At 37.1% G+C, this 22,882-nt stretch overlaps 3 protein-coding genes across 3 annotated transcripts; 1 reads left to right on the plus strand and 2 right to left on the minus strand.

Annotated features, from left to right (window-relative positions):
* Positions 1–1,510: 1,510 nt before the first annotated feature.
* Positions 1,511–3,985, minus strand: LOC144449653 (cytidine deaminase-like). Its single transcript, XM_078140226.1, has 5 exons — positions 3,973–3,985; positions 3,592–3,705; positions 2,655–2,766; positions 2,113–2,212; positions 1,511–1,654 (listed from the first exon to the last, which is right to left on the minus strand). Exons 1-5 carry the CDS (start codon positions 3,983–3,985, stop codon positions 1,511–1,513), a joined length of 483 nt encoding a protein of 160 aa, XP_077996352.1.
* A 1,743-nt stretch (positions 3,986–5,728) lies between these two features.
* Positions 5,729–8,084, minus strand: LOC144449654 (uncharacterized; the record flags this gene model as incomplete). Its single annotated transcript, XM_078140227.1, has 1 exon — positions 5,729–8,084. A coding segment is annotated over one exon (2,175 nt), but the record flags the coding sequence as incomplete, so codon positions are not given.
* Positions 8,085–12,873: 4,789 nt separating this feature from the next.
* Positions 12,874–19,118, plus strand: LOC144449394 (cilia- and flagella-associated protein 119-like). Its single transcript, XM_078139920.1, has 8 exons — positions 12,874–13,022; positions 14,049–14,080; positions 14,683–14,748; positions 15,110–15,279; positions 15,845–15,915; positions 16,467–16,644; positions 17,504–17,605; positions 18,592–19,118. The coding sequence occupies exons 1-8, from the start codon at positions 12,993–12,995 to the stop codon at positions 18,792–18,794; spliced, it is 852 nt and encodes a 283-aa protein (XP_077996046.1). The 5' UTR covers positions 12,874–12,992; the 3' UTR covers positions 18,795–19,118.
* Positions 19,119–22,882: the final 3,764 nt, after the last annotated feature.

Consider the following 22,882-nt stretch of genomic DNA (forward strand, 5'->3'; position numbering starts at 1 on the left):
CTCTCTCTCTCTCTCTCTCTCTCTCTTGTTTCTCGGAAATGTGTTTTCTCCTTATTTAATGATGAAATCATTGACACATAATATACCACTCTCATTAATATCTGTTTGTATTCGTATACTGAGATTTATTACAATATGCTTCTAGATTCAGTTTAGACTGTGTAAGATCTATACGTCGTGTCGCTCCGCCCTCACTGGCCTGCTGTACGAAAGGGGTTGACCGATGTGTGAGGGCGCCCCGTAACGATGTACCTGACAGTCTAGAGTCATAATGTGATAATCAACCTTTTATTGATTCTGTCTTCAGATTTTTGAAGGGTCTCACGGGCTACTGCACAAGGCCATGGCAGTTCTCGTCACTCTCAATGACGTCATAAGCAGAACTTCTTCTGACAAGTTATGCATGTAATTTACTGAACTAAGGCTTGTCAATCTTCATTTGGTCAGAATGCGGAGGTACTTTGCCGGTCTCCTACTAAACTTATCGATGTTTCAATTGTACTGTAAGATGGTGCTCTGAAATTTCACAATAAATTGTATTCTATACTTTGTTCCTGTAGACTAAGATAGCTAATCTGAGACTTTGTTTGGATGGTCCTCACCGGGGGTCCTCAGCTGCAGTGTAACTTTCTGTTCTGAAAGCACTGTTGTTCCCGCTAGAAAGTATTACTCAACAGTACTCCCCGTAGCCCAGAGATTCATGGTGTTATAATCCCAAGACGCCCTCTACATGAAGTAAAGACAGACGCAGTCAGCAGTATAGAAATCTGTATTGAATTTGGAAAGTACAAGTTACCAAACAACACTACTAAATTTATTAATACCGTTACTCATGGGTCACCTTTACAGTATATTTGGTGATGACCGCATGCGTACCGTTTTACGTTAGCCCACACCTTACAATTCCCCTCTTTGTAATATAATATTCCAACTATATCTTTGGAATTGTAAGATTAGGAGCAAGTTATTGCTTTTAGAAAGTTATAAGTATGAAGTAGCTAGCAATCAAGTACCAATCAATAGAATAGTGTCAAGTCAAGTCAAGTCCATTGACAGGTTGATATGTGTGCTTGTTGTAGTCATGTGACATGGTAGGATTGAACTGGAACATATACGTCGTGTCGTTCAGCCCTCAATCAGTCTGGTTGATAGGGCATGGCACTACACGTCGTATCTTGCAGACTAAGCATATCGAACACAACAACCACCTGATGATAATCAAAATTTATGTCAAAAGGTAACGCCACTTTGAGATTCCAATAATTAGCCTACAACACTCCAAATTCTCCTACAAAATGTGACGTCACTTTCTCCAGTTGTCTAAATTCTCCATTGTCTAAAAGCACCATACAGTAACTATGATTGGTTTGCCAATATTCATCAAATGGAAAAGAAACAACTAAAACAATGATTCCAGTATCCCGATGGAAGGTGTGAATTCTACAGGTCGGAGTAACTTAAACTTGATAAAGTCACTGCACTAAGCTTACACCAACTTCAGTCCTAAATATTACATTTTTAAGCATTTTGGTCCAAAAGCATCTGGCAGTAATTCCTCAATGGAATATTTTACTGCTACGTCACCGTCTTCGAGTTTTTGACCTGGTTTGAGTAGGTAGATATTTTGACTTGACGAGTCCTCTCCCTGCCAAAACTGAAAGAAAGGACATTGCCACATCTATGATATCACTATGAAACGTTCAAAGAACGCGAGGATGAGGTATGAACTTTGAACTCACCTTGCATTTCTTTGACATATTAATTATGGAATGAAGAATTACATACATACAAGGTAGTCAAATATAAGACATATCCCAATTGCATTTAAGTGGCTGGCCCTTCCCAAATATTCAGTCTAATATGTATCACTTTCCGTTGGAAATAGTAGGGAAACGTTTCGCATCATCTTACAGTAGCCCATCATATTAAATATATCTATTAATCAGTGAGCTATGACCCTGTCAGTCTGTCTATCTATCTGTCTGTCTGTCTGTCTGTCTGTCTGTCTGTCTGTCTGTCTGTCTGTCTGTCTGTGTGTGTTTGTTTGTTTGTCTGGTGGAGGCTTGAATAAACGAATGGACTGACGTACATGTGATCACTGGTCATCCTTACCTCATAGATGAATTGCCTACAAGCCCCACAGGGAGCGGCTACTTTGCTATCACCATTCATTTCATATTGAATCTCCTTCCCGTCTTCTGGCTTCTTTTCCCTTTGATTATGAAAATTATATAAAATTTGTCAGACGCGAATTTTCATATTTCATATTTCATATTATTTATTTTCACCAGACACAAAGGGAAAATGATACATTACTGAGAAAAAAACGAAAAGAAAAAAACGAAAAAAACATTTGTACCTGGTGAGGGCCATATAAATAGTTCAATCACAACTAGTTAAGTCTATGGCCCTGATAATATAAACACACACACACACACACACACACACACACACACACACACACACTATATCAGTATATGCCTCTTTACATCAGTCATCACTCTGGAGAGGTATTCCTTGACACCTGTAGATACCCCGCCCCCACCCCACCACACCCACAATTTTGACACCAAACGTACATACTAACATTATACTATAATTCAACTGCTAACACGAACAACACTCCCAATTAGCTGATGCCACTATAAACCTACCCGATCACTGCTAATGCACGAAATTTCTTGTACCCTTCGCTGATAGCTTTGGTGAGTGCTACTCGTTCTGCACATATAGTCAGACCATAGCTCGAATTTTCTACGTTGCAGCCTGAATGAAATAAAATGCATATTTTGGCGTATCAAAATTGTCAATATATTATAATATACTTACAAACTCATCTGCGAGGATGTGTTTAGGAACTTTTCACCAGCCTATGTAATTATCTTCTTTCGTACATTCTTCTTTGACTTTCACTAAATCTTTTCGCGAAAATAAATGCAAATTTCTGATGAATCGTTGACTTGAAATTTGGGGTGTAAATATCACCAATAAAGACGCAAAACGCATCGCAGTGAACTCATATTTGTGCAACAATAGAACTCTTTACGGCACTCTAATAGAAACACCGTATTTCGTTTTGTAAGTGGAAACATCTTTTGCTTCATAGAATGAGTGAACTCTATATAACAAACAAACTATGAATTGACCTTAAAGTTTAGAGAACTTCTACGCCATCAAAACAAACGATAGACTTCGAACGCGCACAATGCATCGTACCATTTATTTACCCTGGGCAGCAGGTTAAATCCAGGTCGGCTATGAATTGAATGTAAATCATCTCTATTTGTGGTGATAAGGAGAACCCCACTGAAGTGGGTCATCGAGTAGATTTAACAAAAACAACATGTAAAATTGCGAATAGGTGGCTATATTAACCACCAAATCAAAGGTCGAGATTATATTTGATATCATTACCAACACCCTCCTACCTGAGAGTGATTTCAGTACCCCAAACAACATTTCATTTTAATGTTGCCATGACACCCAACACTAACTGTTGACATTGCAGATGGTTTAATAACTAAATCGACCACTGTACTGTGACACCGTGTCCTGTATATATGACCTGGGCTCATTGAAGAGGTCACTTACCTGTAAATATTTGTCCATCGTCCGTAAGAACAGCACAGCCGACTTGAAAACCACTGTAAATACAGTAAGCATTCTCTTTCGCTTCCACACACCGACGAAACAATTCTGTCAAATCTTTGCGTAAGAAAACGGGGTAATGTCACGTGAACATCTGATGCAGTTTGGGGTGGATATTCAAGTCGGGTCAAAATCAAAACATATACGTACAGTCACTTATATATCGTCTCAATGAAGCGAAAAATCAAAATTTAAATCTAGTGGTTTAGAAGAACCGTCTCCCTAACTCGCTTCTCTGAATCCACCACCATGTCTGTCTGTCTGTCTGTCTGTCTGTCAGTCTGTCTCTCTCTGTCTCTCTCTCTCTCTCATAAACTAATTTACCTTGTGTTGTCATGATAACGACACTCATCTCTCTCTATCTCTCTATCTCTCATAAACTGTAATTTACCTTGCGTTGTCATGATAACGGTACTCCTATATTGCCTTGGTCAGTTACTCCTCAGGAACACGAGTTATTTTATCTGCTATGTTCTGCAATTGACATTTTAAAGATTATCCCGTAGCTCAGACAAAATATAACGTTTAGACACTGAACTGATAAATTATTCAGACCACAATTCCACAGTGTATAACCCCCAACGATTGTCTCTTCGCTAATCTTCGCTCAGTCGGGACTTCGGACTGATGACAACAGCCTATGTCGCGTTCTCGTAAACTCACGTGAAACTCATACTTGCATTTGCCATGGGGGACCCTAAAACGAATGACAACATTTGCACTGCAGTACGTCAACAGTGGAATGACACCCTTTTCTACAGTCAGTCAGTTAGTTGAAAGACACCATCTACACTTTTAAAGTGAAATGACAGCCGCCACTCTATATTTATTATATGTTATTATATTTACTCAAGTTCAGTCCTAAGCAAAGGTTGAGTGTCTAACTGTAGTGTCCCTTTGCATGTAACTGTGGAAAGGTTAAATTTTGTCTTATAATTCATAATTGTATTAGTACTCTGTTGAAAAAATGGTACGCACACGCACATGTACATGGATCATATATGGCGTGCGTTAGGGTGAGATATCCAAGATTTGTCCATGGTAACCTAATATGTTAATGCACTTTACATATTTTCTTTTATTATGCATTTAGAAAATCATTTGCAATGTCGTATACACATATTAGTAAATGTTCTTTCTAACAAACATATAAACATTGTCTAAATTCATATTTGATATGTTCTGGCTTGCGAGGGTGATTTGCAGTGGTACTAGACTATTATCAATCAATTAAGTCTGTCCATGAAAGTGTAAAACTATGTTAAAAAATAACACTCTAGCTATCTATAAATTTCACCAAAAGGCGGTATCTATATACTAGTATAGTAAATGGCCTGTATACTTGTACACGCTTCATTTGGAGTTGACGAATTGATAGGCAGCAATAAACAAATGTACGTTGTGGTCGACATCATCAGTATAGTAAGGTAATCAAAATATACATGTTAGCTATGAAAAAAATAGTTGGATTTCCATACTTGTATCTTAAATTATATGCAACAACTTCTTAATTGTATTGATACAATAGCAATGTAGTTAAAGTATGAAACAATAGCTACACATACCAGGAACGTAAAGGCACATTGGTGTGTTTCAGCAAGGTGGTGTCAAATGTCTACAGCTAAACGTACAGACTTAACGCCGTAAACTACACACCTCTTTACGGCACCGTCCGCAACGTACCCGCCAAGAGGTATTCACATTTCATATTTCGTTCATTCGGCAGAAATATGTGCTCTGACATGCGAGAATATTATAGACTAAAGAACATAAAGGCACATTGGTGTAATTCAACTCGACAATGTCAAATATCAAGCGTTTTCTAGTAGCCATGGACTTTTTAGGAATATTCACTGATTTAAAATGGTCACAATTGTACGTACCCCACCATTTCGCATATAGGAAAACATTGAGTAATCCTTGTTGCATAGAAACATTGTTGATACTGATCTGTATTTACTTCGTTGTTGATGTTTGTCAGAATCTATTTATTTATTTATCTATCTATCTATTTATTTATTTATTTATTTATTTATTTATTTATTTATTTATTTATTTATTTTGTTTGTTTGTTTGTTTGTTTGTTTGTTTGTTTGTCTGTTTGTTTGTTTCGTAAACATATCTAACTTTAAAGCATGAGCGCCCTGTGGTATAACCTCCAGACACAGTTGTCTAAAAGTGTTCAGTTCTGAAGCTGGCATGGTCATATTGTTGTCAATGTACTCGACCAATATGTACATACATGTACGTACACCATTGTCTTAGTCAGAGAGGTTGTACAATGAAACTACTGATGTACAATAACAACTGTAGTCCGGCGAGTAGTACGAAGGAGATGCCTTCTTGATGCTTTCCCATGAATTTTCCCATGGGTTGTAAATCTCAAACAAGGGACACATGATGTCATGGTCGAAGCTCCCTGCAACCACTCTATCATAATCCTTGTTACCACCAACGGCATATAGTGTACCATTGACAACCCCAAGAGCAACACCATGACGTGGTGTGTTCAGAGATGCCACTATATACCAGCGATTCATTCGTGGTTCATAACACTCCACACTATCCAAGCACCTGTTGTCATCATATCCACCCGCACAGTATAATCGTTCATCATAGGCAACCAAACCATGGCCACGACGTGCAGTCTGCAATGGTGCCATCTCTGACCACTGCCCTGTTCGATGGTCATATGCTTCAACAGTTTTCATGGAATGGTATGAAACCTCGTATGTTTTTGTCTCTCTTTGCCTTCTGCGATTAAAGTAGATCTCAAATGCTGATCTGTGCGAGAGTTCAAGTTCAGCTGGCGATTGTGTATTATGTTCACTTATGATACCAACACCCCCTCCAACGGCAAAGAGTCGGTTGTCAATGACAGCAGAACGTGTGGTGTCGCGAGGATAGGCCATTGAACTGACCGTTTTCCAAGATGAGCCACCTCCCTCAATATCAAAACATTCTACACTGCTTGAATCAACGTCAGTGCTCTCAGTTGAATCGGGGGATGTCATGATACTGCCACCCACTGCATAGATGTGGCCATTGTAGAGTGAAGCACCCAAGTCAGTGCGGGAAAAAGACATTTCTGGAAGGGAATTCATCCTATTCCTCTTAATATCTATGGTTTGGAAAGCCTTGCCAGGCTTACTACTTCTATGGAGGACTAGCCTAGACATAAAAAGAATTGATCTTCCGCCCTCATATTGTGAAGATTTGTAGACACTTCTTTCTGCTTTATACACTGCTGAATCAATGCTAGGGGAGTATAATTGAGTGGAACATGTTTTGATTCCACCGATGGATACCAAGGTTGAAGATGTTTTCACAAAGGTACTCAAAAATTCTTTGCTTGTCAGTGTGCTGGACTTCCCTCGAAGATACTCCTCACCATTATCAGTTAATGTGTATGAACGCAGGTCTGTGTTTTTCATGTTGTTGAACTTTTCAATGACTGGGACCATGATATTGAACATTGATTTTGAACTAGTTTTGTCTTCAGCTTTAGGCTTTCCTCTTTCGTACAGATGTGTAAACCCAAATGTGTAAATATCACCACCATCATAAAGATCATCATAGTAAGGGTTGTATGTATCTTCCAGAGACTTACAGATTTCTCTGTCCATGTCAATGACGCCATAAGGCTTATCAGTGCTTCTTGTTTTCATCGGGTTATCTAACGTAGATGGTTTACCAGCACCTGTGCAGGTCTTCGTTTGATTATTCTTGTCTTTGGTCTTTTCTAATGCTTCTTGGAAAATAGGTCTTTCTGTGATCATGTTGAATTTGGGAAGTAACACCTCCTTCAAGTGATGAGGGGGTACTCTGTGTAGAGGAATAATCTCAATAATTTGTTCAAGATATTCTTCTCTTGGTACCCAGTCATGTTCAAGCCAAGCGAGCGCAGCCTCACAAATCTCGGTTGGAAAGGCCCGAGCTAAAGATGTCTCTTGCAGCACTGGTAGCAAATGAGATTCAAAAGGAACATCTACTAATTCTCCTGCCTCCAAAACCTCTGGAAATTTCTCAGAAATCATCCTGTCAGCAGTCTTCTGAAGTCTATCTAAACCATGAAGATGGGCAAAGACAGATATTCCAACACAGTTATAGGGGCATAGTTCATTGGAGAGTGATGCAGCACAGGCTTCTTTTACTTTGCTAAGCTGTAGAAAACTTGCAGCGGACAAGAGGCCTTGGACATTACTTGAACTAACTGCCAATTTTCTTGTGTAAGCAAATTCCACCATAGCCTTTGCAGCTTCAGGTTCAAGTTCATAAATTGTCACCGTGTCCTGTTTATTTCCCCCAGATACCCCTAGAGCTGAAGAGAACAGAGTTTTGAAATAAGGACTAAGTGAGGCCAAGATGATGCGATGAGCTGGTATTTGTTCACCACCAATATCAAGGACCACATCACACATTTCTTCATTCCTCCATAATTTGCATAAGCTTGTAAGGAGTATTTTCGGATCCTGGTTGAAATGAAAGGCTGTGAGTGCTTTCTTTGACCCTGTTTTCTGAGGATGATTAGTTGTGTCTCCTGTCATATCATCAGCATTTACATCAAGATCAGTGGATGTTTGACTTTCATTCCTATTACTTGTCCAGCATGGTGCATCTGGAGGGACCTGCAAGATTATGATAATGTAGGTTACTTTGGAACTATGTAGCAATTATGTACAAATCTTGAACAAAACGTTCCATGCACGCCCTTGTTCAGACCATCAGAATTGTGATCCTCCTACTTTCATATGCCAAGATTTGTCATGCCCCCCCCCCCATTTTCAATTGCAGCAGGGGGGGTGAGCTCTTTTTTTGAAAATAAGGACATGGCCTGGAATATCAAAACAAGAAACATAATGAAAGCCATGGAGTACTTGACATGGTCTTCAATACCCCAATTTTACTTTCAGTACAGTATTTAAATGGCTCTTACCCACATTTTAACCCTAATGCAATATATTAATGCAGACATACACATTGCCTTGGCTATCGACTTTTTAATGATTAAATATATGGTTGGTAGATGAAGTGTATAGGGTAGAAGCAAAATCACAATTTATTTTACAAATATTGAAGGCAAATGACTGCTGCTGAGGTTAATATTATTCAAAAAGTCAATTTTACTCTTCAGTGACATTATCTGCCTATGTCTCCGTCATTACACAACTAAAACAATTCTCAGACCCCCCCCCACCCCCATTGCTCTTCAAATTTTGTTGTGCCACCTTTCAACTTAAAAAAAATCAAACAATTTCTCCCAGCCATTGTGCTCCAGTCAACCCAGCTCTTTAATTGGGCACCTGGTAGGACAGAAGTTGCCATGGGAATGCTTTAATCCCTTGCACTTGGTACAGATGCTGGAATGGATCGCCATTGTGCCTGTATAGGTCTGTGCTAGGTGTAAATGATTGTACAACATATATAATTTCATCCATTGTGGAATGCGATTTATGTATACTTTATGTTATTGATATTATTATAGTCTGGGATCCATGCGAATGGGGTTTTTATTTTCCCCCATTACAAATTCAAAACCCCATTCGCATGCATTCCAAGATATTATTATTATTAGTAGTAGTAGTATTATTAGTATTAGTATTAGTATTACCTCTGGCAGCATTGCTCTTTTGACAGCTGCAGCAGCTTTCACAAGACATTCATTGATTCTTTCAACATCATTCGAGATGAAATCTGGCTGAATTGTAACATATGTTTCATCCTTGTCATCATCATCATCATCGTCACCATTATCAGAAGATGAGTCCTCGCTGTCTTTCTCGAAATCCTCTCTATCTGTTTTCATACCCGCTAAGAACTGAGCTAATCTCTGCAAGTATAAAGAGATGATATAGTAGTTGTTATGACCAGATATGCAGAAATTGTTGAAACGGTAGCAGTTACGTAAATATGAAAATTATGATTTCTCAAATATTTGACGACAGACATTTGGAACAGACTGCAGTTAATAGGTATCACGAATAAGTGTCACCATGAGACAAGAAAAATAACTTCTTTTTTTTAAAGGAATGATACTTCCCTGAGCTCCTCAAATAGAATCGTGATAGGTTTTATTTCAATTTTAGCATGGGTGCTATATTACATTCTGGGGCTCTTCAGACTGTAAGGTATGCCATGATAGGCGCCCTCATGCATCGACTAACTGCTAGTATAAGTGCTAGCTGGTTCTAGTAGGCATAGCATGGTACATCGTATCGCACTTACTATACTACTGTGCACAGCATGTATACTAGACTTGCTCAAGTCTACGGACTCGTTTCAATCTTTATTTGTATAAACATTTTGAAACACAAATGTGTTCTTTTGTGTGTGAAATAGTTACCCGAGTGAATGATTGCGAAACAGTGGCGAGATCACGTTAGTTGGGGGCCTACTAAACTGGGAAAAATAAAAATGTTTACCACATTTTCCTTCATAAAATTTGAAATGACTAAACAAATTCAAATTATTTGAAGACTATGAGACAAACCTTTTCAAGTGACACAACACGCCAATTTTTTTCTGAAATTATATTTTATCATTCAGTTAGTACTGATTCCTGATCAGGCTAAGTCTTATACACGGTAGATTTGTACAGATGTAAAGCAGTACTTACAGATTTTTGCCGTCCAATATGTAGCGAAGGAAGTCTGTAACGAGCTCGAGATCGACGACAATCTTTCCCTTTATCCATGACAACAATACGACAGCAGGTTTCTGTCTGAATTTTCTGAATTGTTTGACCTTTCTTTCCAATCAATCGACCAATCATATTACGCTATGAACATGGAAAGAGATAGACAAAACAAAAGAAAATACTTCATAATGAAAATTTCTATTCAAAGTAAAAATAAGAATGAGAGTCACTCCAAAAAAATGTTATGACTCTGAGTAGAAATTATGAACCCAGAGTCCATGAACATCGTTCTCGCAAGCTAGAGCATTTTTTCCCGGCTGACGCAACGAAAAGCATTTCGGCGTTGGCTGATAAGACTCGCCGTAGAGGGCGGTGTGTATGACGATGATCAAAATTCATTCTCGCATAAATAAAATACTTAAAAGTCAATATTAACATACATAAAACATACACATATGTCATTTAGCATTCCATCCTTTTATTTTTTTTCACCCACGCTTTGGATTTTGAGTGTCAAAGGAACACAGGCTAGATTACAAGATATTTTTCTAAAAAAATGTCTGTGATTATATAGCATAATGATGGTCGAATGGTTAGAATGGCTGGGTTGGAATCTGCTACTTGCTGGTTTGAGTCTCGCCACGTGACTGCCATTTTGTTTCTGAAAAGCCGAAGTCATGCAGCAAGATTTGAATCTATGATTGTAGTGACCAAGTCAACCCAGCTGTAGAATTGGTACCTGGTAGGATAGTATCCTGTATCATACATGTTGCTAAGTGAAAAGTAACCACATGTGGTTATAGCAGGGATTGTATGCTTTAATAGCAGGGAGTGCAGGAAGTATAATGACAATTGTGCCGTTATAGGTACATGCCACGGGTAACATTTATTGTAAATCACTTTCAGAACAGTGTAAGAAAGCTTTTCACGAAGTTATACGAGCTCAACGATTTCATATTGTTTTCAAGCTTAGCTACAGTAGCCTGCTTCATACGGCGCTATGTAATGTACGCCATGATACATCTGTCTCTGGTGTAGAAGACGAGATCTAATCATGATAATGGCGTCCACTAGTGCCGTAAACTGGCTAATATTGTTTCTACTTGAGTGTTGTACTTTCACTTTAAAACACCAGCGTGTTGTTTATGTGTTGTTTTTTTACTTTCATTTAGAAAATAAATATAGGTTTAGGTAAGAAAGGGTCAACTTACATCTGGATATTCCTTTATTGGTATGTATATTTTCACCATTCTCATATCAGCTTTATACTGTCCCCCAATAACCTGGCTGTCTGGTTCTTTTAGTCGACGTATTTCTGTAGAGGAATCAAATGTAGCGAGACAGAAAGATCTACTATAAGTACAGTGTAAGAAACGACTGAAAAGCAGAGTCTAAAGAATGTGTTCTATACAATTGATAGTATGCTAAAGTGTACGTGAGGTTGTTCAATCATGGTAATTTTTGTAATTTTACTTCCGGGTAGCCAAATCAACCAAAATTAGTTCAAACGTAGCAGACACAACTCTCTGGTAAGATTTTGAGATTGTTGGAGATTTAAACCGTGTTACCATCGAAACATTTCGGCGTTACCACCGGCGACTAAGCCCTCCTTCGCGCGAAGCGATATGTATAGATTTGGTCTTCCATAGCTTGCAGTCTAGTCCAGTCCAATCCATGCAATCCGACTAAACCCAATACATAGCTGTGTTACGACTTACCGGCTTCTAACAGTTTCATGCAATTTACCATTGTTCCATCAAGACCTAGTTCGACCAATTGGTCCTTCTCTTTGACAAGCGCACGAATCTTGTCGTCGTGTTTTCCGTATAGCGATCCGGCAGCCATTTTAGACGTAGAATTGTATAGCTGGTGTATATGTCAGGGGATTCCCAACAAACAAATGAACCTATATAAGGCAAAGGTTACTCAGTACTTTGAAATCGTTAAATTATGTTTTTACCAAGCTCAGCTTGGCATATCGATCTAATACTTTAAGGGTTATATTATATTATATTATATTATATTATATTATATTATATTATATTATATTATATTATATATAAGGCTTATATATAATATAAGTCTTATATATATATATATATATATATATATATATATATATATATATATATATATATATATTATTGTATTTATATCTACACATATATGATATGTGTATATATATAAGATAGATAGATACTAGTATATGACGGGGTAAGGAAGCCTCCAGTACCTACAAGGTGGGAGGGCCGGGACCACTATTTACAAATCGCGGTTCTTGGGGGAGGGCCATATTTTAACCAATGATGTTTTTCGATAGTGTACTGTTTGTTTTCTCCGATCTCACCAAAAATTGACCTGGGTGAAGACAAATAATGAAAAAAATTATTACTTAAATTTGACTTAGGATCATTAAAAAGTATCATTTGTAACCTATTATAACAATTTCTGCCTTTAAACTTCATGGAATGTGTCTGTACACAGTACACAAGAGGAAATTAGATAGGCGAGTATCCCCCGGTGACCTTACGGCAGGGGTCAATATGCAAATTAGCTATATGCAAATCCTTGTCTCCAGGAAACGGCGCCATATTGGAAGCCTGAACGAAACTGCTGGTTCGGTTGTATGGTTGTATGTAGACTAGACGTAAAAAGTGCTGTGTGAGGCGAACATTTTCTTACTACTATTGAAGGTTAAATAATCGAAATGCCAGGAGAAGCACCTAAAATTCCACAGGTAAGATTACAATGACTGACTCCCGTTCTTTCTTTACTTGGCCGACACTGTGTGCGTAAACACCATCATTGTTTATCTTTGAACGAACACTCGTCGTCATCATGGTCATATCTAGGATCCCGGGTATCCAATGTATTCGTCAACGTATAATCCCAGGATTTCTCGTAAAATAAAAAGGGCCCTATTTCGATTTGGTAGACAGTTGATTACATCCTTTGGACCCCTAATTTGATGCTCTGTGTCATAGTATTATCATTGACACTAGTAATACATCCATGATATAACCATGGAAGTATCACACAGGTCACTCACTGGGTAATACTTCCATAATATACCCTTGTCTGTGATATAACTTGTTATACCTAGATTCGCCAACCAAACCGTTGCTAAACCCCAAACGTTGTGTTGTTCACTAGTTTGTTTCAAGTCTTGTTAATGCAGACATGGAAGTCTTAGTGTACTTCCTTGGTGTAGAGAATGTCTGAGATCATAATAACAAGACTATAAACCAAGACCCTGTGATTGGTTGGTTTCAGCATAGACCCTTCACAAAAATGGTTTCAGCATGGAGGTATAACGGGAGCCCCTTATACCTCCATGGTATCAGCTATGTCCTTACAAGCCTCAGCCAAAAAAACAAACAATTTTTACTGGATTTAAAATGTACCCACACTCTGTGTCAGATGATGCCAGTGGCATCACCATATGATCAGAATCAAGAAAGACAGTAGACATGATCAGCCAATCACAAAGGGGTGGATTTCATAATGGATTTGAAAAAATATGGAAGTCAGTTGAGTTATTTTTACGTGAAATTGTAATCTAACATTAGGTTTCAAAACAGAAATGTAGGACAAATGCATATTAACACAAGTGTTGAGAGGAAATAGTCTAAATCAACCTAGTGAAGAGTGTAATCTAGGCAAGTTGATGACAGAGTGAATTTTATTATCTTGTTACTTGTTACTGTATTTCATTTACAAAATATGCTTACAAAATTTCCATATCACAATTTTATAATTTCAGCCTAGAAATCGCAAAGCAAGAGTATGCATTTGGTAAGTGTCCATTCATTTTGGTAATGTTTGCAACATCAGCAAACCAATTCTTATCTCAGCTCTGTTTCCTCAGTACAGACAGAGTCAGAAAATGCAGATCAAAACTTTATGTCAGCTATACTTCAATTGTGGTCATACTATAGACTGGGATCTTTCAAGTGACTGTGTTCCAAGACAGTTGTCAAATTTTCTTGTACAGCTCAGAACACTATAGAAAACATGCAATGGCTATATAATTGTCTCAGTCTTCTCCCCAGAATATAGATTGCAAGGATGGTAGTTAATTTGCATAATAATTTACATATTAATAATGATAATTTGCATAATGATTCACTTGTACCTAATCAAGGTTAAAGGTAAAAAAACTCATGCTAAATTATGCATATAGGAAAAAAATATATGAGAAATAATTCAATTGCACTTTCAGCATTTGTTAGAAATTTGCAGTATCACTTTGCTTCTATTGTTGTTGTGGTGATGTGATGTTGGCAAGAGATGTCTCTCCTATGTCTATTGTTGTGACAACATAAAGACTGAAAAATTTGCATACAAAACTATTACTCAATGACAAATATCTATGTGTCATATTCATTATAATTCAGGGATGACTTGACAGTCAACCAGATGGACATTCTGGAGAAAATTGTGAATAATGAAGATATCAAAAGGTAAGGACATATTACATGTATTATCATCTCATTTTATTGTTAAAAATCGGTGTCTGTTCTCTTGGGGAAAATGGATTTGAATTGATTGACTTTTGCTTTTCTCTTATTGATTTACTTTGAATAACCCCCACCCCCACCCTGAGGTGGTTTTGAACATGATTTTAGTACATATGGGGACAGGAGGACCGACTTGAATTCAATTTTGAACCAGTTCAACTTTTCATGTGGGGACAAGGCTTATGTGCCCTGGGACTACTGTTAACTCTGCAGGCTTGACTACTTCTGTATCGATAGTATATCTTAGTTGATAAAATATGATATGCCAACATCATAATACTAATTATCTGTCATTTTTGTACAGCACATTGACTGAATTCTTTGGTCTGGAGGACTACTCTGAGAACCCAAGGTCTGCTATTCTTGTAGATTTGTACTTCTACACCATTCAGTTTGCCAGGGGACATGATTTCACCAAGGAACAGACAGCAGCCTTCTTCTCCATAGTCAAGAAAACACATGAAATGCAAGTTGGTAAGTCAGCATGCAGTGATATATCACTGATCGTGGAATTAAAGTTGCGACTACAGATTCAACTGATAAGTGTGTGATAGTGGTCTCTGAACAAAAATTTTAAAAAAATGAAAGAAAGAAACAAAGAAAATTACAGTTATTCAATTAGAGTACCCAATATGAAAAAAAAAAGATTGAAAAACACATACCCTAGTTTGTTTTGTAACCCCAAAAAAATGAAGAAGACAACTAACATTGGATGTTAGACTGGTTATTTCAATGCAATAAATTATCCAATTCAAAATAGTTATTGCATGGAAAGTTGGGGGCTTGTGTAATTTATGTATGAAAATGTCTCAGTGTAATACATTCTACAGATTCAAATATATATCATTGATGTGAAAAATATTTAGAAAACATAAGAAAAAAAAGTATAGTGGTATGTATCGTAATGACTTTCTAATAAATGTCTATACTTGTATCATGAAACTATGTCATACATGAAATGTATTTTATTCATTGGTTCAAGAAAGAGAAGTGTTATTTGGGGTATTTTCACCTCTGTTATTTCTTGTCTGTTTTTCAGAAACTCCCTTTGGTAATATTGATCTGTGCTTCAGCTATTTCAAAGAATTGGTTTTGTGTCATGCAGTTAAGGTAATATATTTTGTAATTTGTGATGAAGGAAAGAGTATTTTTGATACATCAACGTTTTTCTGTATGTTGTAATGGATTATAGATTGATCTAGTCTAGAGGCTAGCTGTAGCTTTGAATCTTTCTCCACATCTAGCGGGATGAGGAGTGGACTTAAGTTGGTCAGAATACATTTATCAAACTGTCCGTATGTCTTACCTACTTTCACAAGCAATGTTTAGATATTTTCCCCAATATTATTCTCAGTTCAGCCAAGGAAAACATGAGTGACCTAAGGGGCCTTGTCACTACAAGTTGTAAGATGGAGTAGTAACTAAACCCTTAGGTTACAGGTATTTGCTGGCTGAATGAAGAAAACATGTTGAGAACAATATCATTATACCCCCTCAAGCATATTTTATGGGAAATTGGAACGTTTTGACTCATATTTCAAGTATCACAGATCATAGAATGTGAGTTGTCATGATGTAGAATAACCAAGGTATAATTGTTTGTTCAAATGCTTTCAACTTGGCTTGTGTTTAATATAATGTGTGTTATTTTTACGTTACAGAGACCTCCATGGAGTATAGATCTGTTTACACCAGACCAAGTCAAGCTGATCACAGAATACGTTGTCAACACTTACTTCAGACATCATAAACTGTACAAATATGTGTTTACACCTTTGGTAAGATTGGACCTAGCTATGACCTATGAAGGTGTACCTGAAACACCTCCACAGTCAGAAGGTAGGGATATTATGTATGGAATATTTATGAAAGAAAGACAACTTTTATTTTATTTTTTGACTGGCAAGGATTGGGTTTCCACATATTTATGTAGTTTTAACTGGTTTTGGAACAAGTTTAATAATTTCTATGTACCTATATTGTCTTTCGTATCATTACTATCTTTCTTTCTTTCTTGTCAGGTCAAGTTTAAAAAATGCATATTTCTGATAACCCGACCACCCCTAGTTTAAGTCTCTGACTCTAAACATTTTTTTGAACGTTTAAAACAAAAAGATAAGAAATTCTTTGTCTTCATGACCTTCATGCACCTCTGTTTTCTTTCCACATTCATTGTCTGTACATATTTCATCAAAGTTCTTGGGTTGAAGGAATATTTTTCAAAAAACGAAAGAAAAAAAAATTAATATAATAGAATTAAATGCTGACCTACATACCCTATTTTCTGAGGCCATGTCTTTTTGTTTTAGTATATTTAAATTTATTTCTTTATTGTTATATCTTAATGTATGTATGTATGTGTGTGTGTGTGTGTGTGTGTATGTATGTGTGTGTGTGTGTGTATGTATGTGTGTGTGTGTATGTATGTATGTATGTATGTATGTATGTATGTGTGTATGTATTTATTTATTTAGCTTGTGTTTGAGAATTCTGTATGTGAACATTTATGTCTGTTTGACCTAAGATAAAAAAAGTTAATAAATGAATAAATAGATGAGCATTTATAGCATTTTTCATGTCTGAGTTGAATATATACTTTTGCAAGTCTACAAAAAAGGTATCCGTCAGTCTTAGGGGTAAGATCAGTAAAGTAACTGGGGAGGTGATATTGACCTTTGACCCAACCTTTGACCTACAGCTGGGGATGAATTAAAAGAGGAGACAGAGGAGGAAGTAGCAGCAGAAGGTGATGCAACCCAAGCTGAGGAGGTGGAAATTGTTGAACCTGAACCAGAAAAAGGTAAATTTGAGGAAATTTAAGGGAGCATTTTTTTGTGTATATTCTAAACACAGCAACGATTGTTGATAGAAGCCCTGAGATTATTCTTATGTATTGTTCTCAACCAGTTTGTCCAAACGTAGAAGAATTTGCCTTTTTATGAAAATTGTTACTTGATCATAGATTACATGGCTGCCATCTTGCTAGGACGAGAATAGAGGTTGCTTTAAGCTATCCTATGTGGATAGAGAGGCTGTAATGTGGAGTCATGATGGGTGAACAGTTAGATTGGTCGGCTTTGAATCTACAGGCTGCAGGTTCAAGCCCCTTTGCTGCCATTCGTTTCTGAGTGGCTGCAGTCCCTGGGCAAGATTTGAATCATGGTTGTGCCTCAGTCAACCCAGCTGTATAATTGGGGACCTGGTAGGATAGAGGTTGCAATGTGAATGCTATATGCACTCATAGGGGCTGCAATGTATTGTATGCTCCCCGGGGAGTTGAGGAAGTAAAGGGCTGTTGTGTCAAAGCGCTTTGAGCACAGAGTGTGAAAGTACTATATAAAAAAACATTATTATTATTATTATTACATCGTTATTATGTAATGGATTGTATGATCCCAGGGAGTTGAATCAGATATATAGGGCTCTTGTGTTGATCTAGGTCTGTGTTAGGGATAATAATTTTTAACACCTGGTGCTATCCAGAGGTCAGGCACATTATACACTTTATATCTTGTTTGTCACTGTGTGTAGGTTAGTCTCTGTCATTCCTAAGTTTATTACAGAGTGTAGGTTAGTCTCTGTCAGTCCTAAGTTTGTCCTTGTGTCATATGAGTAATGCACCAAAGTATAATATTTTCCATGGTTTGGTTTGTTCAACCGATGAAAATTAAATGAATCTGTTCTAATTGTTGATCCACTTTCAAAACTAAATGAAACTGGACAGCGCCCTCTACTTTGAATGTTTATATATTTGTTTGTTTGTTTGTTTGTTTGTTGCTTCAACAGAAGAGACCCCAGCTCAGAAAGAACTGAGGAAACTAATCCAGCAACAGTTATCAGAGGAGGTGGAAAAACTCAAACTATCTGTTGAAGAACAATTAAAAACAAACGAAGAATCTTTACAAAAGAAATTATCTGTTGTAGACGGTAGAACAGGAAGTGGGGGAGGAAAACGTGTTTCAAGTCGACAAGGAAAGAAGGGCAAATGATTTGAAATTTGATAAATATGATGTAAATTTTTTATTCTTTTTTTTTCAATTTTCAGTCCAAGGTTTCCTTACTTGAACATTTTGGAGAGATACCTTTGAACTGATTTCTCTACAGAAACGGTCAATGATTTCAGACATTCACACTTTTTCCAAGGTGTTAACTTAAAATAATACTTCACAGATAAATGTACATTTCTAGAACCATAACTGAATAAATCTGACCTGTTAGATTTCATAGTTTATTCCTCAACACGTAGTGACCATCAAAATCTACTTTAAAAAAATATGCTTTTCTCTCAAAAAATATTTTATCAAGTAAGAATAAACGTGTACATATTATGACTTATACACACATGTATTCTATTTCTCATAAATACTTTTGTGAAATAAGTATACATGTGTACATAATTTACTGAATAAAATATTCAAAGTATTATTTGACATACATGTATACACTTTGTTATTTATTTGTTTATTTTTCTTATTGTGTATTTAACAAAAAACAAAAACAATTAGAGTACCCAATATGAAAAAAGATTGAAAAACACAAACCCTAGTTTGTTTTGTAACACAAAGAAAATGAAGAAGACAACTAACATTGGATGTTAGACTGCTTATTTCAATGCAATAATTTAACCAATTCAAAATAGTTATTGCATGGAAAGTTGGGGCTTGTGTCACCCAACGTACTCAGTTGAAATAATTATTGATTCATTAAAAAAATATTTAATAATAAACTTTTCAATAATGCTGGTATCTGTCAAAAAATGATGTGTTCCCATTGCTGATTGTTTTCTCTTTTTTTTGTTTAACGGAAATTTCACAACCGAATGATGACCAACTCAATACTAGTAATGCATAGAGAGAGCGCCACCAAGTGTCCGTTACTCACTATAACCTGGTTTTTTTTTAGTGCGGTAGCAACCACGGTAAAATGACACGGTAAAGGTCATATACGTCACTTTGGTGACCATCACTTTTCATGACCGACCTTGGAAATACAAAAATAGCCAAAATGTTCATATTTACTGAAACATACTAGTAACTGGGAGATATGTAGCATTGTATTTAGATGAACTGAAATTAATGATTTGATGATGTAGGTTTGGGTGAACCACCACAGATACTAGTATTCGTTTAGGGAAAGCTTGTATACCTGTCAGTGCTATAGGGAGTTCAATACTTACTTCAAGGTACGAAGTGTGGCTTCTGAAGTTGCCCTAGACAGACAGACAGACAGACAGACAGACAGACAGACAGACAGACAGACAGACAGACAGACTAGAGATGGTCAAACGGAAGGGGTAAGACTCTAAGAGGGTGGTTGGAAAGATAGTCTTGCTTGAGCGAAACGCGTACACCGTCTGCAAGCAGGACTAATGGAAAGACAGATCAATCGTTGCATACCACAGCCTCTTTCACGGCACTGTCAAAAGACTTGATGATTTTTTGATGTGTCACAGAACAAAAATAAGTTCTGGTTTGCGAGAATGGGATTTGGCCTCTGGACATCTTGCAGTGGTTTGATATCCTATACACAGTTTGTTAACATTATGTCAGATTTGTTGACTCAGCAGACTGATCTAAACACGGCACAGTGGTATGTATGTTACAATGATTCTTGTAATTTAATATTGTGCCTAAGTATATAATACATACTTTAGTTCAAAAATACTGCACTCTCATTTTCCCCTCGAGAAAGACATACCTCACAGTTGATAGGCTAAACAGTGTACTCACCAAGCCAAATATATTTTGATATAGATTTTGATAAAAACAACAACAAAAGAATCGGAAGATGATACTCTTTTTGTGGTTGAAAAATCCACTCGTAAATTCTAGTACATATTGATTTAATTAGTCTGTGATTTGAGTGTACACAACAACCGGTCACAGATTTATAATATTTTGCGTGTCTACTTGCGAGGCACTCTTTATCTTGGAATACGAGACGTGAGAGTCGATCTTGATCATCTCTCTATCACCCACTTAACGAGTAATTAGCTCGGTCCGCCCCTATCTGAAATCGAATACTCGGAATAAAATGCACCAACGCTTTTCGATAGCAACATCGGGTGTAGGACGTCTGCCAACCCAGTTCCAACATGGAATTTTAGCGGATGAAATAAACACTCCCCAGTCAGTAAATAAATAACATGTCAATTTCACGCAACAGTGCTCCATCAATCAAACGTCAATTACATTGAAGTGTTAAAGCTGGCTACGCCATTATTATCTAACACATGTTCCATTGTTGTGTCTGTAGAGTGTTGATCTGTGTCCGTAAGTGTCTGAACGTCAACAGTCATACGTGAAGCATAGGCAAGTCAGACCACCTTCGGCAAATTATTCAAACATGTGGACACTTTTTTTGTATAACAACAGTGTTTTCAAATATTTTATAATATTATTGGTAATTAGTCAACTGGGTTGTAATTGATTACGCATTCCGGTAGTTATACGAAGCATAGAGGCTCTCTTAGGGGTGAAAGGGAACAACTTGCTAGTGCATTGCTTCCTCAACTACGCTCATTTGTCAGCTCTACATCCGTTGATATGCATTATAAGCACTGCTTGAGTATCACCATGATCACCACGACACAGCGCAGGCTCTTGAAATGTGTGCACTAAACTAAACTGTTGAAAAGCCATCAAAAGTTGGTCTTATCGGTCAGTCTGGGGTCTGTCACTACCACATACGTTATCTGTCAACACTGCAGTCGAAAAAAAAGAGCCGTTTATTTGCACTCATCACCACCGTTAAGCAGTGCAAGTGATAAATACGAAACTTGATAGAAAAGAAAGCATACAAGAACGTACATTGTAGTGTATTAAAATATGGTGTTTTTTTAGCACATGTATGTTTCTCTTGGGATGGAATAACCGATAAAATGTGTGATTTTCGAATATTTGCCTGTGTAATATCGTTAAAACAAAATATACCGCATTCCATTTTGTAAGAGAGAATATTCAGACTGTATTACGCTATTGTCCATTCCATCATATAAGCTTATGTTTGGAGAAATTTAAGAAAATTTGTTATGGTTGTTCGGTCCCCGTATGTATTATATTCATCGGTCGAACCAAGAATCTAAGCAAAGTACGCCCTCTGTGAACAAAAACAATTTGTGTATTTTTATCCTGCAATAACAAGAACTTTTTATCGTTGATTTTCATTCACAAATGATTCATTCATTTTTAGTGTTCAGTAGCCCAACATATCCCTGATGTTTAGGAAACCAGTGTTTCTGATATGTCCATTTTTTGCCGTGTTTTATTGTCTTCTTTTAGCAGTTCTTGAGAACGAACTTAACGTGGGACAGTACACTTCCAGGATCTTCCAAACATCCAGTGACTTTGTAAAAGATTACAGATTCTCGAAATGAAAAAAAAAAGGTATAGAGTTGCTAATTTGAAACGTTTGTTTACAGTTTTTTTGAGTAGTGCCCAGCCCATACTGACAGCTTTGCCACGCGCAGTTTGATTTGCATACAATTAGCCGGTATTGAAAAATACTATGAATATGCTCTCAAATAAAGTGCTTTGTTACAACTCCACAAGTATCAAAGCCGTTCCACCATTTGCAGATTAACTTTCCGTGCTCTGTTTCACAGAGGATATTCGAACTATTTCCGCTTAATATTTTTGTCACGTTCGCCAGGCTGAGATGGTTGAAGAATTTTTAGAGACGTCCCACTTCCACACGCGTGGCGAATGTACTCTCCACTGTGTAGTGAAATGACCCGAATCGCTTTTACTTCATACCCATAGAAATCACAGTTGCAGCTACTTTAAGAAACCCCTTACAACTGCTTCATCAGTAATGCAAATACAGCTTCGCCGTGAAACAAAGCTCATGGGCGTGAATGTTTACTGTGAGGTGTCAAAATCATTTGGGTTTCTCGTTTTCGCCTTGTTGCGACCCACTTTCACCCTCAAGGGACACTCACACAGTGAGAATTTACGATACCCTCAAAACTTCGGAACAAAGAATATTTCACTTCTCCTGATTTAGTATAATTGTTGTGTGTATAAAACCCATGTTTACTCCAGAAAAATCTTACAAAACAAGGCAAACTACTTTCGCG

Source organism: Glandiceps talaboti, chromosome 18, assembly GCF_964340395.1.
Source record: "Glandiceps talaboti chromosome 18, keGlaTala1.1, whole genome shotgun sequence".
NCBI lineage: Eukaryota > Metazoa > Hemichordata > Enteropneusta > Spengelidae > Glandiceps > Glandiceps talaboti.

What these genes read in the sequence shown, in the direction of transcription:
- LOC144449653 (XM_078140226.1), bottom strand. An exon ending in CGTGCATTAGCAGTGATCGG is followed by an intron (nt 2,213 to 2,654) that starts GTAGGTTTATAG and finishes TCATAATCAAAG; the next exon opens with GGAAAAGAAGCCAGAAGACG. An exon ending in GTAGGCAATTCATCTATGAG is followed by an intron (nt 1,655 to 2,112) that starts GTAAGGATGACC and finishes CCTTTCTTTCAG; the next exon opens with TTTTGGCAGGGAGAGGACTC.
- LOC144449394 (XM_078139920.1), top strand. Translation starts at nt 12,993, where the DNA reads ATGCCAGGAGAAGCACCTAAAATTCCACAG. An exon ending in AAGCACCTAAAATTCCACAG is followed by an intron (nt 13,023 to 14,048) that starts GTAAGATTACAA and finishes TTATAATTTCAG; the next exon opens with CCTAGAAATCGCAAAGCAAG. An exon ending in TGAACCTGAACCAGAAAAAG is followed by an intron (nt 17,606 to 18,591) that starts GTAAATTTGAGG and finishes TTGCTTCAACAG; the next exon opens with AAGAGACCCCAGCTCAGAAA.